At 37.6% G+C, this 19,822-nt stretch overlaps 3 protein-coding genes across 4 annotated transcripts; 1 reads left to right on the top strand and 2 right to left on the bottom strand.

Annotated features, from left to right (window-relative positions):
* Window positions 1–658: 658 nt before the first annotated feature.
* On the bottom strand, window positions 659–1,384 carry LOC148932242 (uncharacterized). Its single transcript, XM_089064590.1, has one exon. It carries the CDS (start codon window positions 1,287–1,289, stop codon window positions 924–926), a length of 366 nt encoding a protein of 121 aa, XP_088920716.1. The 5' UTR covers window positions 1,290–1,384; the 3' UTR covers window positions 659–923.
* A 13,910-nt stretch (window positions 1,385–15,294) lies between these two features.
* On the top strand, window positions 15,295–16,818 carry LOC125201014 (enoyl-CoA delta isomerase 1, peroxisomal-like). 2 transcript variants are annotated; one of them, XM_048098880.2, is made up of 2 exons: window positions 15,295–15,741; window positions 16,242–16,818. In XM_048098880.2, the coding sequence occupies exons 1-2, from the start codon at window positions 15,383–15,385 to the stop codon at window positions 16,600–16,602; spliced, it is 720 nt and encodes a 239-aa protein (XP_047954837.1). In that variant the 5' UTR covers window positions 15,295–15,382; the 3' UTR covers window positions 16,603–16,818. The 2 variants fall into 2 exon arrangements, with proteins under 2 accessions (XP_047954837.1, XP_088919982.1); XM_089063856.1 differs by having other exon boundaries at window positions 16,248–16,818.
* Window positions 16,819–17,584: 766 nt separating this feature from the next.
* On the bottom strand, window positions 17,585–18,667 carry LOC125201013 (putative germin-like protein 2-1). Its single transcript, XM_048098879.2, has 2 exons — window positions 18,496–18,667; window positions 17,585–18,308 (listed from the first exon to the last, which is right to left on the bottom strand). The coding sequence occupies exons 1-2, from the start codon at window positions 18,662–18,664 to the stop codon at window positions 17,755–17,757; spliced, it is 723 nt and encodes a 240-aa protein (XP_047954836.2). The 5' UTR covers window positions 18,665–18,667; the 3' UTR covers window positions 17,585–17,754.
* Window positions 18,668–19,822: the final 1,155 nt, after the last annotated feature.

The raw sequence follows: 19,822 nt of genomic DNA on the forward strand, positions 1-19,822 counted from the left end.
GCGGCGAGCGCTCGCCGATCCGCTTGCCGCCATTGTAGGCTGGCGATCGACGAGCGATCGGCCAGCGCATATTTTTTTAAAAAAATCTCCAAAACACTATGTATACGCGATTTGAACGTCATTTTCATTTGCACTGCTTGTTTTAACGAGTTTTCTCTCTCTCTGAATTTCTGTACAAGAGCAATATCACGAAATGGAGAACAACAACGACTCTACTCCAGCTGAGCTCTCCCGCCTCGCGCGTCTACAAATGCAGATGGACATGTAGAAAATCATAGTTGAATGGAAGGCGGCAACTGACCCTGTGAAGAAGGGGCTTCTTTTTTATCTCCTCCAGAGTATGCGGGCCGCAATGGCGGCTAGCGCACGTAGCGGCGACGGCGGCGATGAGAAGTGAGGCGGGGCTCGTGTGTGGAAGCTGGAGGGTTTTTTTTTTTTAATTGTGTAATTTTTTTAATTTTAAATAAAATTATTGCACTTTCCTATATTAAATTTAATTCCGTATTTTGCGTGATTGTAATTTATTTGTTTTTTATAATTTTGTTGGCGTATGGCTAGCCTATTACTTATGCAATTGCTTGTCTTGATTATTTGATAAAAAGAACTTTAGTTTTAATGACGTGACATGAGGAGTTCGTGCTAGTTATTGGAGACGCTCTTGTAAATTTGGAATTCTAAATGATTGCTTTGGTGGAGAATATTGATGACTGTCTGCCACTGCCGAATAAATAGAAATTTCAACGAAGACAAAATATTTGACATACCCACCAAGAAAATGTCAATCAAAACATTTCCGAAAAAAAAAATAAAAATAAAAAAGCCATTAATAGTGAGAAGCCAAAGATCGATCGTCATTCGTCAGGCAGGCTGTACATAATTATTACTCTTAGATAAAAGTTAAAATTAATCAGAAAAAATCTATACTAAATTAAACTACTCTCCGCCTCCGGCGCGGCGTTGAGATCCAATCCAAGTTTCGCCACCGCACTCTTACCGCCGTCCGCCGCCGCCGCCGATGACGTGGAGCTCTGCGGCTCGGTGGCGCCGATTTTACTACGACTACTATTATTGTTAGAAGCTTCGTTCTCAAAATACTTGACGGCGACTCGCATCCTTCTGAGTATGGCGAAGAATTCCTCCACCTCTTCCTCCGTCGGCGGAGGAGAAGCCTCAGCGGCGGCGGAAACCTCCCCCTCCTCAATCGGATCTCTTGATTTGATCTTCATCTTGTCGCCGGCCTTCCTAGCCTCCGATTTGGCCGCTCTTTTCCTCTTCTTCTCCCTTTCCATGATTCTCTCTCTTTCTCTTTCTATTTTTCTCTCTATTCTCTGCACATATTATATACTCACATTGATGCTCAGATCCACAACTATGCTTCTTTGTATTTTTAAATGTAAAAACTACTCCTATAAAGAAGGACTTGACTTTTAGAATCAAAGGTCATTTTCTAAGTATTAATTAATACTCCGTCCGTCCATGATTAAATGTCTCATATTTGATCGGCACGGATTTTAAGAAATTGTTTGACTTTATGTAATAAAGTGGGTAGAAAAATTAGAAGAAGGTGAGACTTACTTTTACATACTCCATTAATTTTATAATAAAGTGTGAAGAAAATGAGTTAGTGGAATATATGATCCACTTAGTGGAGTAAAAGTGAAATAAGACATTTATTGGTGGAGAGCCGAAAAAAGAAAAATGAGACATTTAATAGCGAAAGGAGGGAGAATCCCTCCGTCTCACAAGAATATGAACACAATTAGTAAAATTAATAGAGATTGTAAAAAAAAAAGTAATTAAAATATTGTTAGTGAATAATGAGTTCCACCACATTAGAAAGAAAAAAAATTTCAAAATTAGAAAGTGCACATTCTTATGGGACGGACTAAAAAAGAAATAATACATATTCTTGTGGGACGGAGGAAGTAGTTACTATGTTCAGTCCCACAGAAGTATACACTTTTGATTGAATAGAGTTTTAATGCATAATTCATAAAGTAAGAGAGAGATGAAAAGAAAAGTAATTAAATTATTACTAGTGGAGGATAGGTCTCGACTCATTAGAGAGAATAAAATTTTCTAAAATAAAAAATGCATGCTCCTGTGAGACGGACTAACGAAGAAAGAGTGTATACTCTGGACGATGGTACTGCAATAGCTTCCGTATTTTTCAGTGACGAAAGGTATAATTTAGGGCATCCACAATGGGACGCCCTAAGCGACGCCCTATGCACCGTCACGTCAACATTTTATCCTCCTCCTATTCCACCTGCAGTGGGGCGGACTATAGCCCGCCCTAAGCCACGCCCTAAGCATTTTTCTATTATTTGAATATTTAAATACTTCAAAATTTGGAAAACTAACTTCATTTCATTAAAATTCAAACATCACAATAAGAAATAAAAAAACTACAATTTCTCAACGGCGGCGGTTGCGGGTCCAAACTTCTTCAATCATGTCGGTCATGAGCTGAGTATGGTCTTGTTGGTTGCGCATTGAGGTCTGTCGCTGTAAAACCGCACCGAAGCCAGTCGGTAATCCTCGAGTGACCGGCGAGGTCGCCGTGCTGGAGCTAGATCCGGCTTCATCATCCACCCAATTAGTGACATGGCCACGTTCTTGTTCGACTATCATGTTATGCATGATGATGCACGCATACATGACGTCGGCGATGACGTCCTTGTACTAGAAACGCACCGGACCTTTCACGATTGCCCACCGCGATTGGAGCACCCCAAATGCCCGCTCCATATCCTTCCGCGCGGACTCCTGCTTTGCCGCAAACAAGACTTTCCTCTACCAATTGGGCAGCTGATCGTCTTCAAAAAAACAGGACACCTAGGGTGTATGCCATCGGCCAAGTAGTACCCCATATGATGTGTGCGGCCGTTGACAGTGAACTGAATGGCCGGACCGCGACCCCTGCACTGATCGGCGAATAGGGTGGACGAGTTGAGGACGTTGATGTTGTTGTTCGACCCGGCTACACCAAAGTAGGCATGTCAGATCCAGAGGCGGTGGTCAGCGACGGCTTCTAGGATCATCATAGGGTGGCTGCCCTTGTAGCCGCTAGTAAATTGGCTTCTCCAGGCCATCGGGCAGTTCTTCCACTGCCAGTGCATACAGTCGATGCTCCCTAGCATCCCAGGGAAGCCGTGCACCGTCTCGTGGATCCGCATTAGGCTCTGGCAATCGTCAGCAGTCGGGCGTCGCAAATATGTGTCGCCAAAAGTCTCCACAACTAACTTACAAAAAGTCTTGAGACATTCGCGGCCAGTTGTATCCCCGACGTGAAGGTACTCGTCGAACATATCCGCTGTTGTGCCGTAGGCCAACTGGCGGATCGCAACCGTGCACTTCTGCAACGGCATAAGTCCAGGTCTGCCAATCCCGTCTTCCCGATACTGAAAGTACTCATCACAGCCCTCCAACGTGTGCACAATGCGGAGAAAAAGATCTCGGCTCATTCTAAAACGGCGGTGAAAAACATTCGGGCCCCACCTTGGATTCTCGGCAAAATAATCTGCGAACAGACGTTCGTGCGCTACGTCATGCTCGCCGGGGACAAACGTCCGACGTCGTATCGGGCGAGGGACCCGCGCCTCCGCCGCCTGCTCCCGCTGCATTTGTGCCAAGCATTCCGCCTTGGCTTCATTAACGGCATCGAACAAGGCTCGAGCCAAGGCCCGTCTGCAGCCATCCGATGTACTCAAATCGTAGTCGTCGGGATTCATTTTTGAGTTGATGAGAGAAAATAATTGAAGAGAAATTGAAGAGATGTGAAATTGGAGTGTGTGAAATGGTAGTGAATAGTAATGTTTAAATAAGAATTTTTTTTTGAAAAAATTCAAAAAAAAATCGGAAATGCGTGCCCATCGTCCGCGTCGTCCACAGTGGCGGACGATGCGACGGACGATGGGTATCCTCCGCGCATCGTCCGCGGACGATCTATCGGGCGCGGACGATGGTTAACCCATCGTCCGCGATGCTGTCCGTCGCATCGTCCGCCCTATTGCGGATGCCCTTATTAATGACTACGGAGAAAATTTTTGGCCCACCACTGTTAATAGCTGTGGGAGGGAATCGCTCGAGACTTGTAGCATCACCAAAAGCATATTGGCAATAGCGAAAACAAAAAAATGGTAAAGAGACGAAGAATTAAAGGATGAATGACAAAGTTAAGTTAGCGGAAGATAAGTTGTGTGAGGGATAGAGATGTTGCTCTACACTAGCATCACCAAAAAAGCATATTGGCAATAGCGAGTAAGAAAAAGATTAAGATGCAGGGAATTAAATGATGATTTCATCACCAAAAGCATGTCGGCAATAGCAAAGAAAAATACTTAAGATGCAAGGAATTAAAGGATACTTCCTCCATCATTATTAGAAGTTTCATTTCATTGTGGCACAGGTTTTAAAAAATATTAAGAAAAGTGGGTGGAAAACAGTTAGTGGAATAAGGTCCCACTTATATATATTACTCCATCTGTTCTACAAAAGACATCACACTTGTGGGATAACAAGATTTTAGGAGGTTTTGTTTTGTGTGTTAGATGGAGAGAGAAAATACAATTTTTATATTAATGCGAGAGAGAACTTTATTCAAAAATGGAAATGTGACTTTTTTGTGGGACAAACTAAAAAGGAAAGTGTGACATCTTTTGTGGGACGGCGGAAGTACTTTTAAATGGATGTGAGTGGAATGAGTTAGTGGAAGGTAGGACCCTATTACCATTTATGGTAAAAGTGAACCGGGACTTCTATTTGCGAATGGACTAAAATGGAAAGACGAGACTTCTATTCACGGACAAAATAAAAATGGAAAAACGGGAGGGAGTAATTGAGAAAAGCTAGCTGAAGATAAATCGTAAAGAGTAATAGATTGAAACAAGCAAAAATTACTAGACTCCGTCAATAATCAATCTATAACTCTATTCAAATTGTGATGCTCTTCTTAGAGCATCTCCGGTGGCGGAATCCCACTAGGACTTCCACTAGAACTTCCCACAAAAATTTTCTGCCACGTCATCACTAGGACTTCCCGCAATAAAATTAAATTCACAATTATTCAATTTACGGAATTAAAATTTCGACACGAATACGAACGGGGAAATGCGAATATTTCATTAAAAAAAAACATACATTATTCGAAAAAAAAAATTTACATAGTCAATAAAAAAAAATTAACCACATCAACGTCCATTCCTCCGCGTCCAAACCTCTTCGATGATATCCTCCTGAAGTCGAATATGGGCATCTCTTTGCTGCATGTCGGCAAATGCGCGCAGCCGCTTAACCTCTCCATGATATACCCCCATGTTCACATTCGTGCTGGCCATGTTAGGTTTGGTATACTGAAAAACATGTTTCGAGCAAGTTTCGTGCGAATAGAATCTTGCTTGTATACGTAAAACTCTACAATCCACTTTTAACCCGATTCAGTATTATTCGAGCAGTCTCGCACGAATAGAATCACTATTATTATTACATTGTGTTTGCTTGTGCATTTATAAGATGTTTTACAAACATTTAAATGCATAAGAAGTAAACAAAGTCTAAGTCTTTTGCTTAGTAGACCGGTTGTGGGCGTCGTTCACTTTAAGGTAACACGGTCAGATCTATGCAATGCTTTGCAAAAGAAAAAAGAAGAATTTCACAACCTAGATAGGCTTTGGCTACCTATCGTGAAAGGTTGCAATGTCAGTCCGCATATTTCTAAGCCTTACTGAAATAAGATGACATTGGTGTGGTATAGCACTGAACGGATCTAACAGCAAGACGTGTCTTTATGCTATCTACTGAAAGACTAGGTCTTGATAAAATACTATTTCTTAATCTACATATGTTAGCATTGAGCATACGGTATAGATTATGCACTACTTTGACTTATCAAATGGTGCGGGTTTTTCGCAACCCAATAATCCTGATATATTGGGTAGTGGTGATTAATATCTAGCGGTGCTAGGATTGCTATTATGTTGAAACGTGCGCGAGGTGAGTCTCGTTTGATTATGTCCTCAAGAGGAGCTCGAACAAGGTTTTATTATTCAGAAAACTGGCCAGTTGGAGTTTTATCGCTCTATGAATAATAAATAAATGTTTCTTGCTAAGTCCACTCTTGGAATTAATAAGATGTTAATTAATTAAGTCCATAGCAGACATTAATTAATTAATGGATATATATATCTTAAGCGCGGGAAATAAATAATAAACAAAGTGGAAACCCGGATTACTTGTAATTTCGGATTTGGATGGGGGGAGTTCAATATTACTTCTGTAGTGGCTGCTCGTAATATTCCAATATAAGCTTGTATTAAATTGTGGGTTCAATTTAATTAGTAAAAAGCTAATTTGGGAAGCCCATATCCAAAACCTTCCATAGATCTCTGTCTGGGCCCAAAATGAACTTAATATAAATAGGAGAATAAAGGAGACAGAAATCATAATTTTATATAGCAAAAATTTCGTCCCCTCTATACTAGAGGAGTTCGAATTTCTCTCCTAATTGGAGAAGGATTTCTTCTGTCTTCTTTATTCGAGTCCTAGTATTTTGATAAGATCAGCCCACCCTGATATCGAGATACAGTTCGGGAACCAGAGAGAAGATCCGTGGTCTAGTATTGAAGATCATCGTGGAGAAGGCGCGAGCAATCGACGATTCTTTGGAGAATCAAATCGGTAACTCTAAACCGTAGAATTCATGTTTAGGATTTACTTTCTATGAACATGAATTATTTGCGTTCTAGCATGCAATTATCTGTTTAACATGTGAATTGATTAATCGCATAATCGGTCAAATAGATCCGTATCTGATTTATTTATTTTGTACAAGTCTTCCGCTGTGCAAGGGGCACCAAACCCCATCAGGCCACGCCGTGGCTTGGACCAGCACCCGCATCATCTTCGTTGGTCCACTGAGTCAGTTCGTCACCTTCACTTTCGACAATCATGTTGTGCAAAATGATACATGCGTACATGATGTCGCCGATGTTGGGAATATACCAAATCCGTGAAGGACCCTTCACCATCGCCTATCGACTCTGGAGCACACCAAATGCCCGCTCAACATCCTTGCACGCTGCCTCCTGACGGCTCGCAAAGTAGGACTTCTTTTGTCCGATCGGATGTTTGATCGTCTTCACAAAGACGGGCCAGTTTGGGTATATCCCATCCGCCAAATAGTATCCCATATTGTGCTGGTTGCCGTTGGCGACGAAACCGATGGCGGGACCAACGCCATTGCACTGATCGTTGAACATGGGCGACGACTGGAGGACGTTGATGTCGTTGTTCGACCCGGCGACTCCAAAATAAGCATGCCATATCCACAGCTAGTAGTCAGCTACAACTTCAAGGATCATCATGGGATGCTTGGCTTTGAAGCCGGAAGTGTGCATCCCCTTCCAGGCGGTGGAGCAGTTCTTCCACTCCCAATGCATACAATCTATGCTGCCCAACATCCCAGGAAACCCGTGCACCGACCCGTGCATATTTATCAGCTGCTGGCAGTCTTCGGGGCTCAGACTCCGAAGATAGCGATCCCCGAATATCGCTCTAACGCCCGCGCAAAAATTCTGTAGACACTCGATGGCTGACGACTCGCCAATGTGGAGGTACTCGTCGAACATGTCGGTCGGGCCTCCGTACGCCAGTTGCCTGATTGCGGCAGTGCACTTCTGTAAGGGCGTGTGTCCGGGTTTGCCAGCCGCATCCTCCCTGATCCTGAAATACTCGTATCTTCTCTCTAAAACACCAATGATATGCATAAACAGCGGACGATGCATCCTAAAACGCGTCGGAATAAGGCATCCCCAAAACGCGGTTGCGGAGCGAAGTAGTCCTGATACAACCGAATATGTGCAACAATGTGGTTCCGGGGTACATGATGCCGCCGATGGATCGGCCGAGGTACCGCCGCCTGCTGCCGCCGCTGCTGCCTCTGCCGTAGCAATCGATCAATCGCCCCTTCCACAGCGACATGCAATTCATTCTCACTATCACTATCACTAGCGCCTCCGCCACTACCACCGCCACGACTACTTGCCATTCTAGATATACTTGAAAATAGAGTTTAGAGAGAGAAACTTGTCAACACAAGTGGTGTGAATGAAATGAAGTTCAACGAGCCGTATTTATAGAGTTTAAAAAAAATTAAAATTTTAAGTCGGATGTCCGACCCACGCCACAATGGCGGACGTCTGTCCGCCCGTCGCGCGGATATCCGACGTCCTCACGGGACATACGTATCCGAAGCGATGTGTTCCAATGGCAGACGTCTCGATCGCCCGTCACGGCAATCCGATCGGACGTCCGCTGTTAGAGATGCTCTTACCATAACTAGAGATTCCGAATTGGCTAATTATGTGGCAGCAAAGACTACTACATTATGCAATCTAAGTTTCCTATGTTAATTTTTGTAAGCTAATAGTTTCGTATATCAATTAAATACTCTCTATTTTAAGGTAGATGTCATATATTTTGTTTTAGTTTTTCTTTTAAATATATCTTTCATATTAAAATATATTTTTCTCTTTACTTAGTACTCAAGACAATGTCTCTCCTAAAATAGTGTCTCATTATTCAATGTTTACTATTGCTAAAAATGGTGGAATAATTAACACTCATACGCTTTAGCAACCTGAACCCAATTTGTCATAGGAGTAATAGAAAAGAATAAAACGTCATATACTTTTGAAAATATAACACATAAGTCCTACTACTATATGTTGTCACGTCAATTTCTTTAGATGGTGACACCGTGACACAATTTGATAAAAAAAAAATCAAGGCAATAGTTGAGCATAAACGACTTTTCACTAGTTAAATTAATATTTTACGAGCTACTAGTAATTAAGGTCTATTTAAGAAGTAATTTACATAATCTTTTATAATCAAATTAAGGAGTAGTTCTTTGTAAATTTCAATATTTAATAGTAGCTAGAGACTAGAGAGTATATGTAGTAATTTTTAACATTTAATTAGTTATTTTTAATTTCTAACTTGTTGATTGTTATTACTAGTAATGAGATGAACTACTCTCTCCTGCCCCAAATAATAATCCTATTTAATTATGACAAGAGTCTTAAAAAAAAATATAAAGAGTTGAATAAGTTAGTTTAATATTTATCTCATCTATATGGAATATTAGTTTTATAATAAAATATGAGTTGAATAAATTATAATAATATGAAATTTATTTATTATTTATAGTAAAAATAAAATATAAATAAATTTTATTATGAGACGAATTGAAATGACAAAATATAACTCTTACTTTATATGAAATATTAATTTCTACTAATTTAAAATTGTAAATGGACTTAGTCTACGCTGGAATTGATGCTCTAGGCCACAATGACATCAGGCGAATGACATCACACGCAATAGGTGCAATTTTACGCCTCTCTTCACACGCGTCCAACGCGTGTAAATTCTCTACGCTAGTATTGAAATGTAGTCCCGCTATATAAATCCATCTATCTTCATTTTTCCTCGACTATTAGTATTTTATTATTCAGCCTGAATACTTGCAATAGCGTCTACAAATCCATATACCTTCATATTCACATCATTATTATTTTAATCTTTTACATCATTATTATTTTAACTTTTTTCAAACAAAATTTATGTTACTCTACTAAATAAATAACCTCGCTCGCCATTTTTTCTATTTTGAGCGTTACATATTAGTAGTGTCATTTTTTAATTTTACTTTTTCTTCTCTATTAATTTATTATCTCTACCTTTTCTACTCTCATAGACTCAGACTTTATTATTACATCCGTCCCATTTTCGGAGTCACGATTGAAATATTTCATGAATGGTAATACGCCCCACATTGCATTAACATTTTTCCACTCACATTTTATTATAAAACTAATATATAAAAGTAGGACTCACATTCTATTTTATTTTATCACCAATTTTTCTTTATATTTTTTAAAACACGTGTCAAACTCAAATGAGACTCCTAAAATGAAACGAATGAAATATTTTTTATTTAATGCTACATTACACACAACTGTTTTTAATTCTCGTAACGGAAAGAAATGTGATGGAATGAAGAAAATACCAAGGTAACTCACTAAACCTATTCAAAGGAGCGCAATAGCGTCGATCTCCCGCATTGGTCAGGAAGGCCGGCGCTTTGTTAATGGCCAAAACATACGGAGGAGTATTCGTCTCTTCTTACCTAAAATTTTGTTAAATGTAAAATGTGAAATATTATTAAACCACCGAAAACAATTGTCCGCAAATAACATGTATCATGAAATAAACAAGATTTAATTTATAGTACTACTACTATTATTCTAAAATATTATTCGTATAAACTTTTATCTAATAACATTGAGATATTAATCAATGACATGTCATAATAAGGATAATAAGGCGGTCTCAAACAAATGTTTATATTTAATCATTTGTTCCATAACCAAGATACAATTTTACCATATTTTTAATTACCCTTTTGACATGTATGAAGAAAATTGTCATATAGAAACTCTGATATATATTTACATGTACGAAAGTTAGGTGTAGTTTCTAGGACTTTTTTACCATAGACCAAGAGCAAAAGTTGGGTCAACAAACATAGTTTTTTCATACTATTAATTTGAATTTTGACTATGCAAAATGACAAAAGAGGACCAACGCTCAGCCGCCTGCCCAATTTTCTTGTTAGACTTACTCCAATGTGAAATTCTTCGACTAACTGCTCCAAAAATAATAATCCATCCGTCCTACATAATTTGACTCATTATTTCATTTTGAGTCGTCCCATATAATTTGATATATTTCACTTTTACTATTTTTGGTAGTATATCCCATATTCCACTAACTCATTCATACTTACATTTTATTATAAAACTAATATTTTAGAAGTATGACCCACGTTCCACTAACTTTTTCAACTTATTTTCCATTAGATTTCTTAAAACTCGTGCTGGGTCAAAATATCCCAAATTATATGGGGCGGAGGGAGTAGTATTATTGAATCCATGAAATGAATTTAAAATAATAACATATCTTAATATTTAATATTCGTACTATGTGACACAAATCAACACCATTATTCTAACTTGACCTTGACTCTTCACATGTTTAACATGAAATTAAATCAATTGTGCTTTTCAATCTTGGGCATATTAATTGTTATGTTTTGGGTTCTTGATGCACTAGAATCAAAATACAAGTTCTATTGATATTGGTTTCGATTTTAGATCCAAAATCAGTACTTAATCGTCTATTTTAACCCAAAATCGTGAACAAATGGGCAAAAATCCGAGCAAAAACCTCCCAAAGTCGACAGCTAATGACTTGTAGATTAACGGTATGGTGTTTTCGATTCCCTTGGAATCAAATCGGCGATTTTCTAACCAGTACCAATCTTTTTTATTTATACACAATAACTTCTTTTCTTATAAAATACTCTTAAACAATGACAAACCAAATTATTTAGTTGATTGCTTTTAGAGGTTGATTTTAAATGCCTTATCTCTCGGTACGGCAACTATATTCCGAGAGAGCCACAACAAGATTTGGTAAACATATTGAATATAAAACTTAATTTTGGCATTATAATTTATTTACATAGACCCCAAGTCAGATAGTCATTTAATATGAGTCTTTTTGGCAACTGGCAACCAATCAAACCCCTCACATGCATGGAATCATGCGAGAGATATAATTATTTAAGAGTTTTGTTCAAATAATTTAATAACATAAGAAGACTCTAGTTTTTTTCTTTCTTTTGATAAGGGTGGAAATGTGGTAGTGGTACATGGCCTAATTATTAGTAGTAGAAAAGTATATGCACGCTGTAAAGTGAACCTATTAAAGGCTTCAAGTAAAGTTGCAACTTAAATTGTGAAACTGTGACAAATTGTCTTATAAAGACACCAAATTAAATAAGTAATTACATATATCATCCAAATTAAATAAGTAATTACATATATCAAATAATATGAAAAAATGACTTAAATTTAAAATCTATTTTTTTTCATAAGTTAAGACCTAAGAATATACTCCATCAGTCTTTTAAAAATAGAAATTATTTCTATTTTTGTATGTTTCTTAAAATTAGAAACTTTTCATTTTAGAAAACATTTTTCTCTCTAAAAAGGTGAGAGTCTAATACAATCATGGAAGCTGTGCATCAAAGATTTCAACTGTCGCAGGATTCAATTAGTAATTGTCTTGTCAAGATGACGTCCAAACGCTTTCCAAAGACTACCAATGTCTTTGTCTTCAAAATAGTTTCACGTGAGCATCTTGCACGCCTTAATCGGAGTCCGGTAGAGAGAGTTATGACCGATCTACTATAGCCGCGCAGAGGAGTCGAGTTCAGAGAGTTCGAGCAGTCGGCCCGAACCATCCGCCAGTCCGGAGCGGGCCGCTCAATATTCTTTCTGTAGTAAGCCACTTTGTCCAGAGGAACGGAGCGGGCCGCTCGGCCTACCTTCCGGGTCTGAGCCGACCGCTCGGGGAGCTAGGCTTCAAAATTTTGTGATTTTTCATCTTTTTTTTGTGTTTTATGATTTGTTTTTGGGCTAGTATAAATAGACCCAATAGTCATATTTGAAACTTAATTGTTGATTGAACATTGTAGCTCTTGAGAGTATTTATCCGTGTGAGATTTCTATCTAATTCCTATTTTTATAAGTTGCTTGTTTCATCAATTGATTTAATCTAAGTACTATGAATCAAATAAAGATATACACCAAATGCTTGTAAAATCCTCTGAGTAATAAGGCCATGGTAGATTTAGTGCGGTGAAAAGAGTCTAGGGTGTCTTTTTCCATCAATGGTTCTATCCTCCTTATTCACGTTCTCCATCTTCAATTCTTCAATAAATTCCTTTTGGGGATCTAATTTTTGGGCTAGATCCAAGTTATCTTTGTGTTTCCTTTATTGTTTGAGTTTCAATCTGATAGATCAGCATCAATTTGGACATTTATTGGGGCAGGGGATCAATGAAAAGCATATATATGATTTCATATTACGGTCATTCTCTACCACTTTTTATTTTCTCTCTCTTTTTTTTTTTACTATTTTATACTCCCTCTGTCGCACAATAACTGTCACTCTTATTGTGGGCACGAGTTCTAAGAAATGTAAAGAAAAGTTCGTTGAAAAAGCTAGTGAAATGTGAGATTCACTTTTTTATATTAATTTTATAATAAAATGTGACGGCGTGAGTTAGTGGAATGTTAAACTTACTTACCATTTATGATAAAAATGAAGTGTGACAATTATTATGAGAAGGACCGAAATAGAAAAGAGTGACAATTTTTATGGGATGGAGGGAGTATTAAAACTCATGCCATTTCAAAAGTTTTTATTTAAAAAAAAGAAAAGAAAATATGAGTACTCCATTTACTAGTCACCTCTTTCTATTTTCTTTATCTGAGATGTTTTCATGTTAGCGTCTTTTATTTAATTGGACACCATCACAGCGTCATAAATGCATATCTTGGAAATTTCCAAGAAACTCGAAGACCATGTTTTATTGTAATAAACGATGACTAAAAACGTGAAACACAACAATTCTCTCACTTTTCAACATAAATGGCCATGAGGTGGGCAACACATAATTTTCTTTTACACATTTCGCTATGTAATTTTTATGCTATTTACAAAAATTTTAATTTTGAATAAAGTAGAGGAAATTTCTCTGTATGTAATCACTGTCATCAACAAAGAAAAGGTCACAAGCAATCGCAAGATGGTGACTATCCCATTCCCGCTAGATAATCAAAATATGTAAATTCAAAATGAATATCGCAAGATGATGACTATCCTCGAAAATCGCAAGATGATCAAAATGAATATCGCAAGATGGTTGTTTATTTTCATGTGTATTTAGTTATTGTTTAGTTTTTTAAGTATATGGTTTAGTTATTTTCATGATCTGATGCTCCTTTACTTCCGTTTTATTGTGTTTATGCGTTGTTTGTCTTCTACAATATTTTGGATAGAACGCTTATTTTTGTTTATATGCTGATTTCGTTATTTGTTGACAATGGTGGATCCATGAATTTTTATTTGGGATGCGACACATTGAAGCTGTCAGCATTACGTCAGGACATTGTCAGTGTTCGGTCATTGTCGAATCTTCTTATTGATCTATTGGTATCTTAACCACCCAATATATTAGAACACTTATGTAAATTTATTATCACGCTAGTGCATACTATTATTCTGAATTAAACCCGAATATGCATGTTAATTTATTGTATTAATTCGAATTCAAAATAGAGAATTGATAAATAAAATCTTACGGAGTACCTATTATAAATTGGATGGAACTCAAAAACAAAAATTGGCCATGTTCATTAGAGAGGGCCCAGCCCACCATATGTAATTAAACTATAAAACTGCGATCCAAGTATAGTAGTAGTGATTTAGACCTAAAGCCCAAATCCACTCTTATTTTCCTTTGTAATTAAAAATAGTATGTTATCTATAATTGTATGGATGTTTTATAATTAATGTATTAAGTATGATAATTACAGATTACTCCTTAATTATTTGCGGCAGTTGTAGTGCATTTAATCAAGTAAGCTAAATAAATAGTCTCATTAGTCGTGTTTGGTGCGCCAACAAATTTGAAAAAAGGAAAAGGAATTGAATTGTTATGATAAACATGTTTATAATGTGTACATAGTTTGTGGAGTATTGAATATAGACTACACTTACAGAGTCACTAACTTACTAATCTACCTAACTACTTATTTCAGACATTAACCACATTAATATTATACTCTCCCTAAAAAATAATCATTGTTTCTATTTTGGTATGTTAAATAAACTAGTTCATTATTATTTTCAAAAATCTTGTAGTACACACTAACTCAATATTTTATTCACGAATCTTTGTACACAAATTAGGACAGTCACAACAGATGAAATCTCTCCGTCAACGAAAAATAGTTTTATTTTGCCATTTTAAGATATTTACAAAAAATAGTCTACTTTCTAAAAGTGGAAAATTTGTATTTCATACCTATTTCTTTCTTATTCTTTTTTACTTTACCAATTTCTCATTAAAACCTGCCATCCAGGACTATCTTTTATGGACCAAAGTAGTAAAAATTTGATTTTTTTTTCTTTTAAAACTATTTTCATGATTTAGATATTCTTGGTCTCACCTAATTTTTGGCCAAGAGTTATTGTTGTTCCGAATTTAACTTGAAAAGTTGACATGACACATGTGATTAGTGTGCTTTATGAGTACCCTAAAACAAAGAAATCTTAAGTTGGTGTTGATTACAATTTCAACAATGCAGGTAATCTACCTATTTCATAAGTTGTTGAGACAAAAACAAAATCCTCAAATTTAAAACCTCACATCTTCAATTAACTAGAGGTGGTGCAAATTGCAATGTGCAGTTTGGAGAAACGCGGCGATGTTTTCATCCTCACAATCACCGGCGAGACGGACCACCGCCTCAACCCCGAGCTCCTCGACTCCATCACGGCGGCGGTCGCGCAAGTCAAGTCGGAGTCGACGCCCTCGACCGCCCTCATCACCACCGCCCAAGGCAAATTCTTCTCCAACGGCTACGACCAGGCCTGGGCCCTAGCCGACCCGGCCCGGCCCAAGATCATCTCCAAGAAGCTCCGTCTCTTGGTGGAGGACCTAATCTCCCTCCCCATGCCCACAATCGCCGCCGTCAACGGCCACGCCTCTGCCGCCGGCTTCATCCTCGCCCTCAGCCACGACTACCTCCTCATGCGCAGGCAAGGCCGGACCCACACACTCAACGTGTGGTTGTGATCAATTGAGATTTTTTAGCATAATTAAGAATTGAGATGCATTATAAACCACTCAATGAGTGGCTGAAAATAACTCCTATCATTTTGTTTTCCACTACCCGTCCCTGAAATTTTGGCACAATTTACCATTTCGGTCTGTCCCTGAAAGTTTGACACACTTCACCTTTTACCATTTTTGATAGTGGACCCCCATATTCCACTAACTTATTCATACTCACATTTTATTGTATCACTAATAGGACCCACGTTCCACCAACTTTTTCAACTCACTTTTCATTACATTTATTAAAATCCGTGTCGGGTCAAAGTGTGTCAATATTTGGAGGACGGAGATAGTAATTTTTAAAAAAAATTAAATTTTTTTTGGAATATGACCCACCATAAATTCTTTAGATATTTTTAATATACTATTCAATTAATTATTAAATTATTAAATACATTCCGAGCTCCGCCACTGTGCGTAGGGACAGAGGCTATCTCTACATGAGCGAGCTCGACATCGGCTACCCGATTCCGCGGTGGTTCGTGCAGCTCGTGAAGAGCAAGGTCGGGTCTCCGAAGATCTGGCGGAGCGTGGTGATGGCGGCGGCGAAGATCACGGCGGAGATGGGGGTGGAGTGGGGGATCGTGGACTCGGCCCACGACGGCGCTGAGGCGACGGTGGAGGCGGCGGTGAAGCTGGGGGCGGAGTTGGTGGGCAGGAAGTGGGGTGGGGAGGTGTACGCCGCCAATCGGAGAGTCGTGCTTGCTGACGTGTTGGCGGTGCTCGGCTCCGATGAGACTGTCGGGGACTCCGGCGATGATGACGTGGCTTCGAGATTGTAATTTACATGTGGGCCCCATTAGATATATAGCCGTTTTTACGGTTGTTGTGGAGTAAAGTGCAATTATTTGATTCTGATTTGTAGTAGCATTTTATTTCAACAAAATGATAGACTGTTGTATTCTGGAGATAATATCTTCTTGTCTTCTACAGTAGCAAGTTTCAAAACGTGTACTGTCGTTTTCTCTTCAATTTCTATATAATGCAGTGTTTGTGAATAGGAAGATATAAATTGTGACAGTAGACGACTAGACGACTTGTTTAGATGTTTTATTAATGACAGAACTACTACATTTTTAGTTTATGCGTGGACAATGCATGCTCGATATAATATCACTTAAATGATTTTTACACTTTTAAGATTTTTTTACTTTTAGAATACATTCAAACTATAAGGGCTATTTATTCATGTATTTTTCATGTGATGGAGAATTGTTACTTCGGCTGCATTCAGTTCATATTTATTTATGTTGTATTCCCTAAGAGAAGTCTTCAAAATATGTGACAAATAATTGTTCGTCGACATGACACTTGTTTTAAGGAAAATGAATGAACTAAAGTAACGGTTCTGTTTCTCATGAAAAAAACATAAATAACCCTTAAGTCTAGAAAATATATTTTGGTTAAAAAAAATCTAAATGTCCTTTCAGTAATATTACATCAATGTACAGAAACGTCTTTATTGATATTTTAAAAAAAATAGAGACCCTGAATAATATTCTGAATAATATTAGTACAATGTTCAGAGACTAAAAAAATTAGTTATATGTAAATTAATTACTTAGATATTTTAGTACTAGTACTATTATTTAATGTTTTCACTTTGTCAAAAGTTGAATTTGTAGATTTACACAATTCCACAAATTGTAGATTAACCCAAATTGATACTCATAATAGTCACTTTGAATCCTAACCATAATACCCTTTCATAAAAAGTACTGTGCTATATAAACAGAGGCAAAATTATAGGAAAGAAACAGAGAATACATGAAAGAATTTTATTTATGCAAAAACGTGTAGCATCACCTGAAATATAACACTCGGATACACACAATTTTCCAAGTCACGCAGATGTAATAAGTAAAAATTATTCAATTTATTAGATGAATTGGACACACCATATTGTGTGTCTATTTTAGGCAAAGGTTTTAATTTTAGTTGAACTGAGCCTGAATGTAATCGATAATGTTCTTCTCAACCCGGAAAGCCTTAGCCAACACATCCGGGTTGATCTTGGGGTCCGACCCGAACACCGCGTTGGCGATGGTGATGGTACCCGGGTTCTGGCTGCCGAAGCCAGCAAATGCAACGGCGTTGGTCTTTCCAACGTTCAATTGGAAGTGGATGAGACCTTGTGGAAAGACGAACACATCTCCGGGGTACAAATACTTGGTGAATAGCTTGTTCTTTTGGGCCGGATCGGCCGGGTTGGAGGTGACGAACCCCACGTAGAGAGTGCCTTCCATCAAGAGGAAGGCTTCGGTGGCACGGGGGTGGGTGTGGGGCGGGTTGATCCCATAGGGGGCGAAGTCGAGGCGAGCTAGGGAAACGCCTAGAGTGTTGAGCCCGGGAAGCTGGTTAACGTTGACCGCAGTCACGGCCGATCCAACCTGATTGGACGTGTTTCCGGCCTTGTTTAGACCCTGTCTGAGGAAATCATCCGCGACCACCATGTTCGGGTTCTTGCAAAACTTCCCGTTCACAAAAACTGCATGCAAACAATTTAGTATATATACATGCAGATGCAGATGATAAGAACGCACATTTTAGGCCAGATAACTTTTTATTATTATTATTATTATTATTTTAACTTTTTCTAAATAAATTTTGGAGTTATTTACCATAACAAACAGGCCCTATACATAATGTCGGTTTGATATAATCGATCGAATTACCTGCAGAGCTAGAATCGGGAACAGCAACGCAGAAATCCTGGAGCTGGCCGGGATCGGAAGCATATGCCATTGAAGCCCATGAAGAAACAAGCACAATGGCGCATAAACCAAAAGCCATCTTCATATATTTGATGATATATTGTTGTTGTAATGGAAAACTTAGCATCATAAGCACTCCTTTTTATAGGAGAAATTCATCATATATACATTTCATATTTTTAAAATCTAATTTATTTAGACTTCTTCAATCTCCACCAATCAACTACTAGTATAATATATATTGCCTGCTGTTAATTTCTCTATCAAAGCATATTGGATTGAGCTTTTATATAATTAGTCTCCATCAAATTAATCAAACCTAGAGGGGAAGTATATAATATAAAATCAAGGGTGCGTTGATCTTTCATTTTCAACTTGGCCAAGAAAAATATGAAAATCAATAGAGGATTAGATGAAGAATAAGCATGCAGTTGTGCACTAGATGATTAGGAATCCTAACAGAAGCATATGCTGTTTTAGAAGATTAAGTAGACAAGAAAACACTAAATAGATATGCATGATTAATTATCTAAGAAAAAGTGGGTGAATTAGTTGTGTTATTTACCGAATTCAAATTGACATACATAAAATCTAGAATACCGATTATGCATTTGAATCTGCCTGAAACAGCAATATTTTCTTATAAACAAGCTTCATTAAAATATATTGGTCTCAGTTAAATTGACATTGTAATGTGCATAAAATAATTAAAATAATTGTGCATGGTTGCGTAAAGAAATGCAATAACTAATTAAATCTCTTATCACAAAAACTCTTGAAGGAACAGTGAAGCTAATCGCATCAAAAAAAAAAAAAAAGATTCTAGAGGAACAGTGAATTATCAGAATTATAAGAAAACATTGGATTGAAGTTTTTAAGAAAGTCAAGTAATTAAGGTAAATTAATTCTATAACACGCTGTCCCTTTTGGATATTCTCGGCCACATTTACATTATATATATATCAACTTGTTCGAACACAATCACACTCAAAATTAATCAGCCATAAAAAAAACTAATTCTGTCATCGTCACAACATTTTCTATTTATACACCATCAGAAACTTTGCCACCAAAATAGACTAAGTAACATTTTCGTGCTGGAGATTCATTCTTGATGAATTAATTGAAACAAGCTTTAATTGGACTTGGTAACCTTTACTTATATGTAGATTAATTCAGCTGGCTGGATATAAAATAAACAATTAGACAAAATGTGAACATCCAATATTAATTTGCATGACATGATTATAATTACATTTCATAAAGAATAGAAAGTAGAAATATCAAC

The sequence above is a fragment of the Salvia hispanica genome, chromosome 2 (genome assembly GCF_029641045.1).
Source record: "Salvia hispanica isolate PSC_SH4W2 chromosome 2, Shi_PSC_v1, whole genome shotgun sequence".
Classification (NCBI taxonomy): Eukaryota; Viridiplantae; Streptophyta; class Magnoliopsida; order Lamiales; family Lamiaceae; genus Salvia; species Salvia hispanica.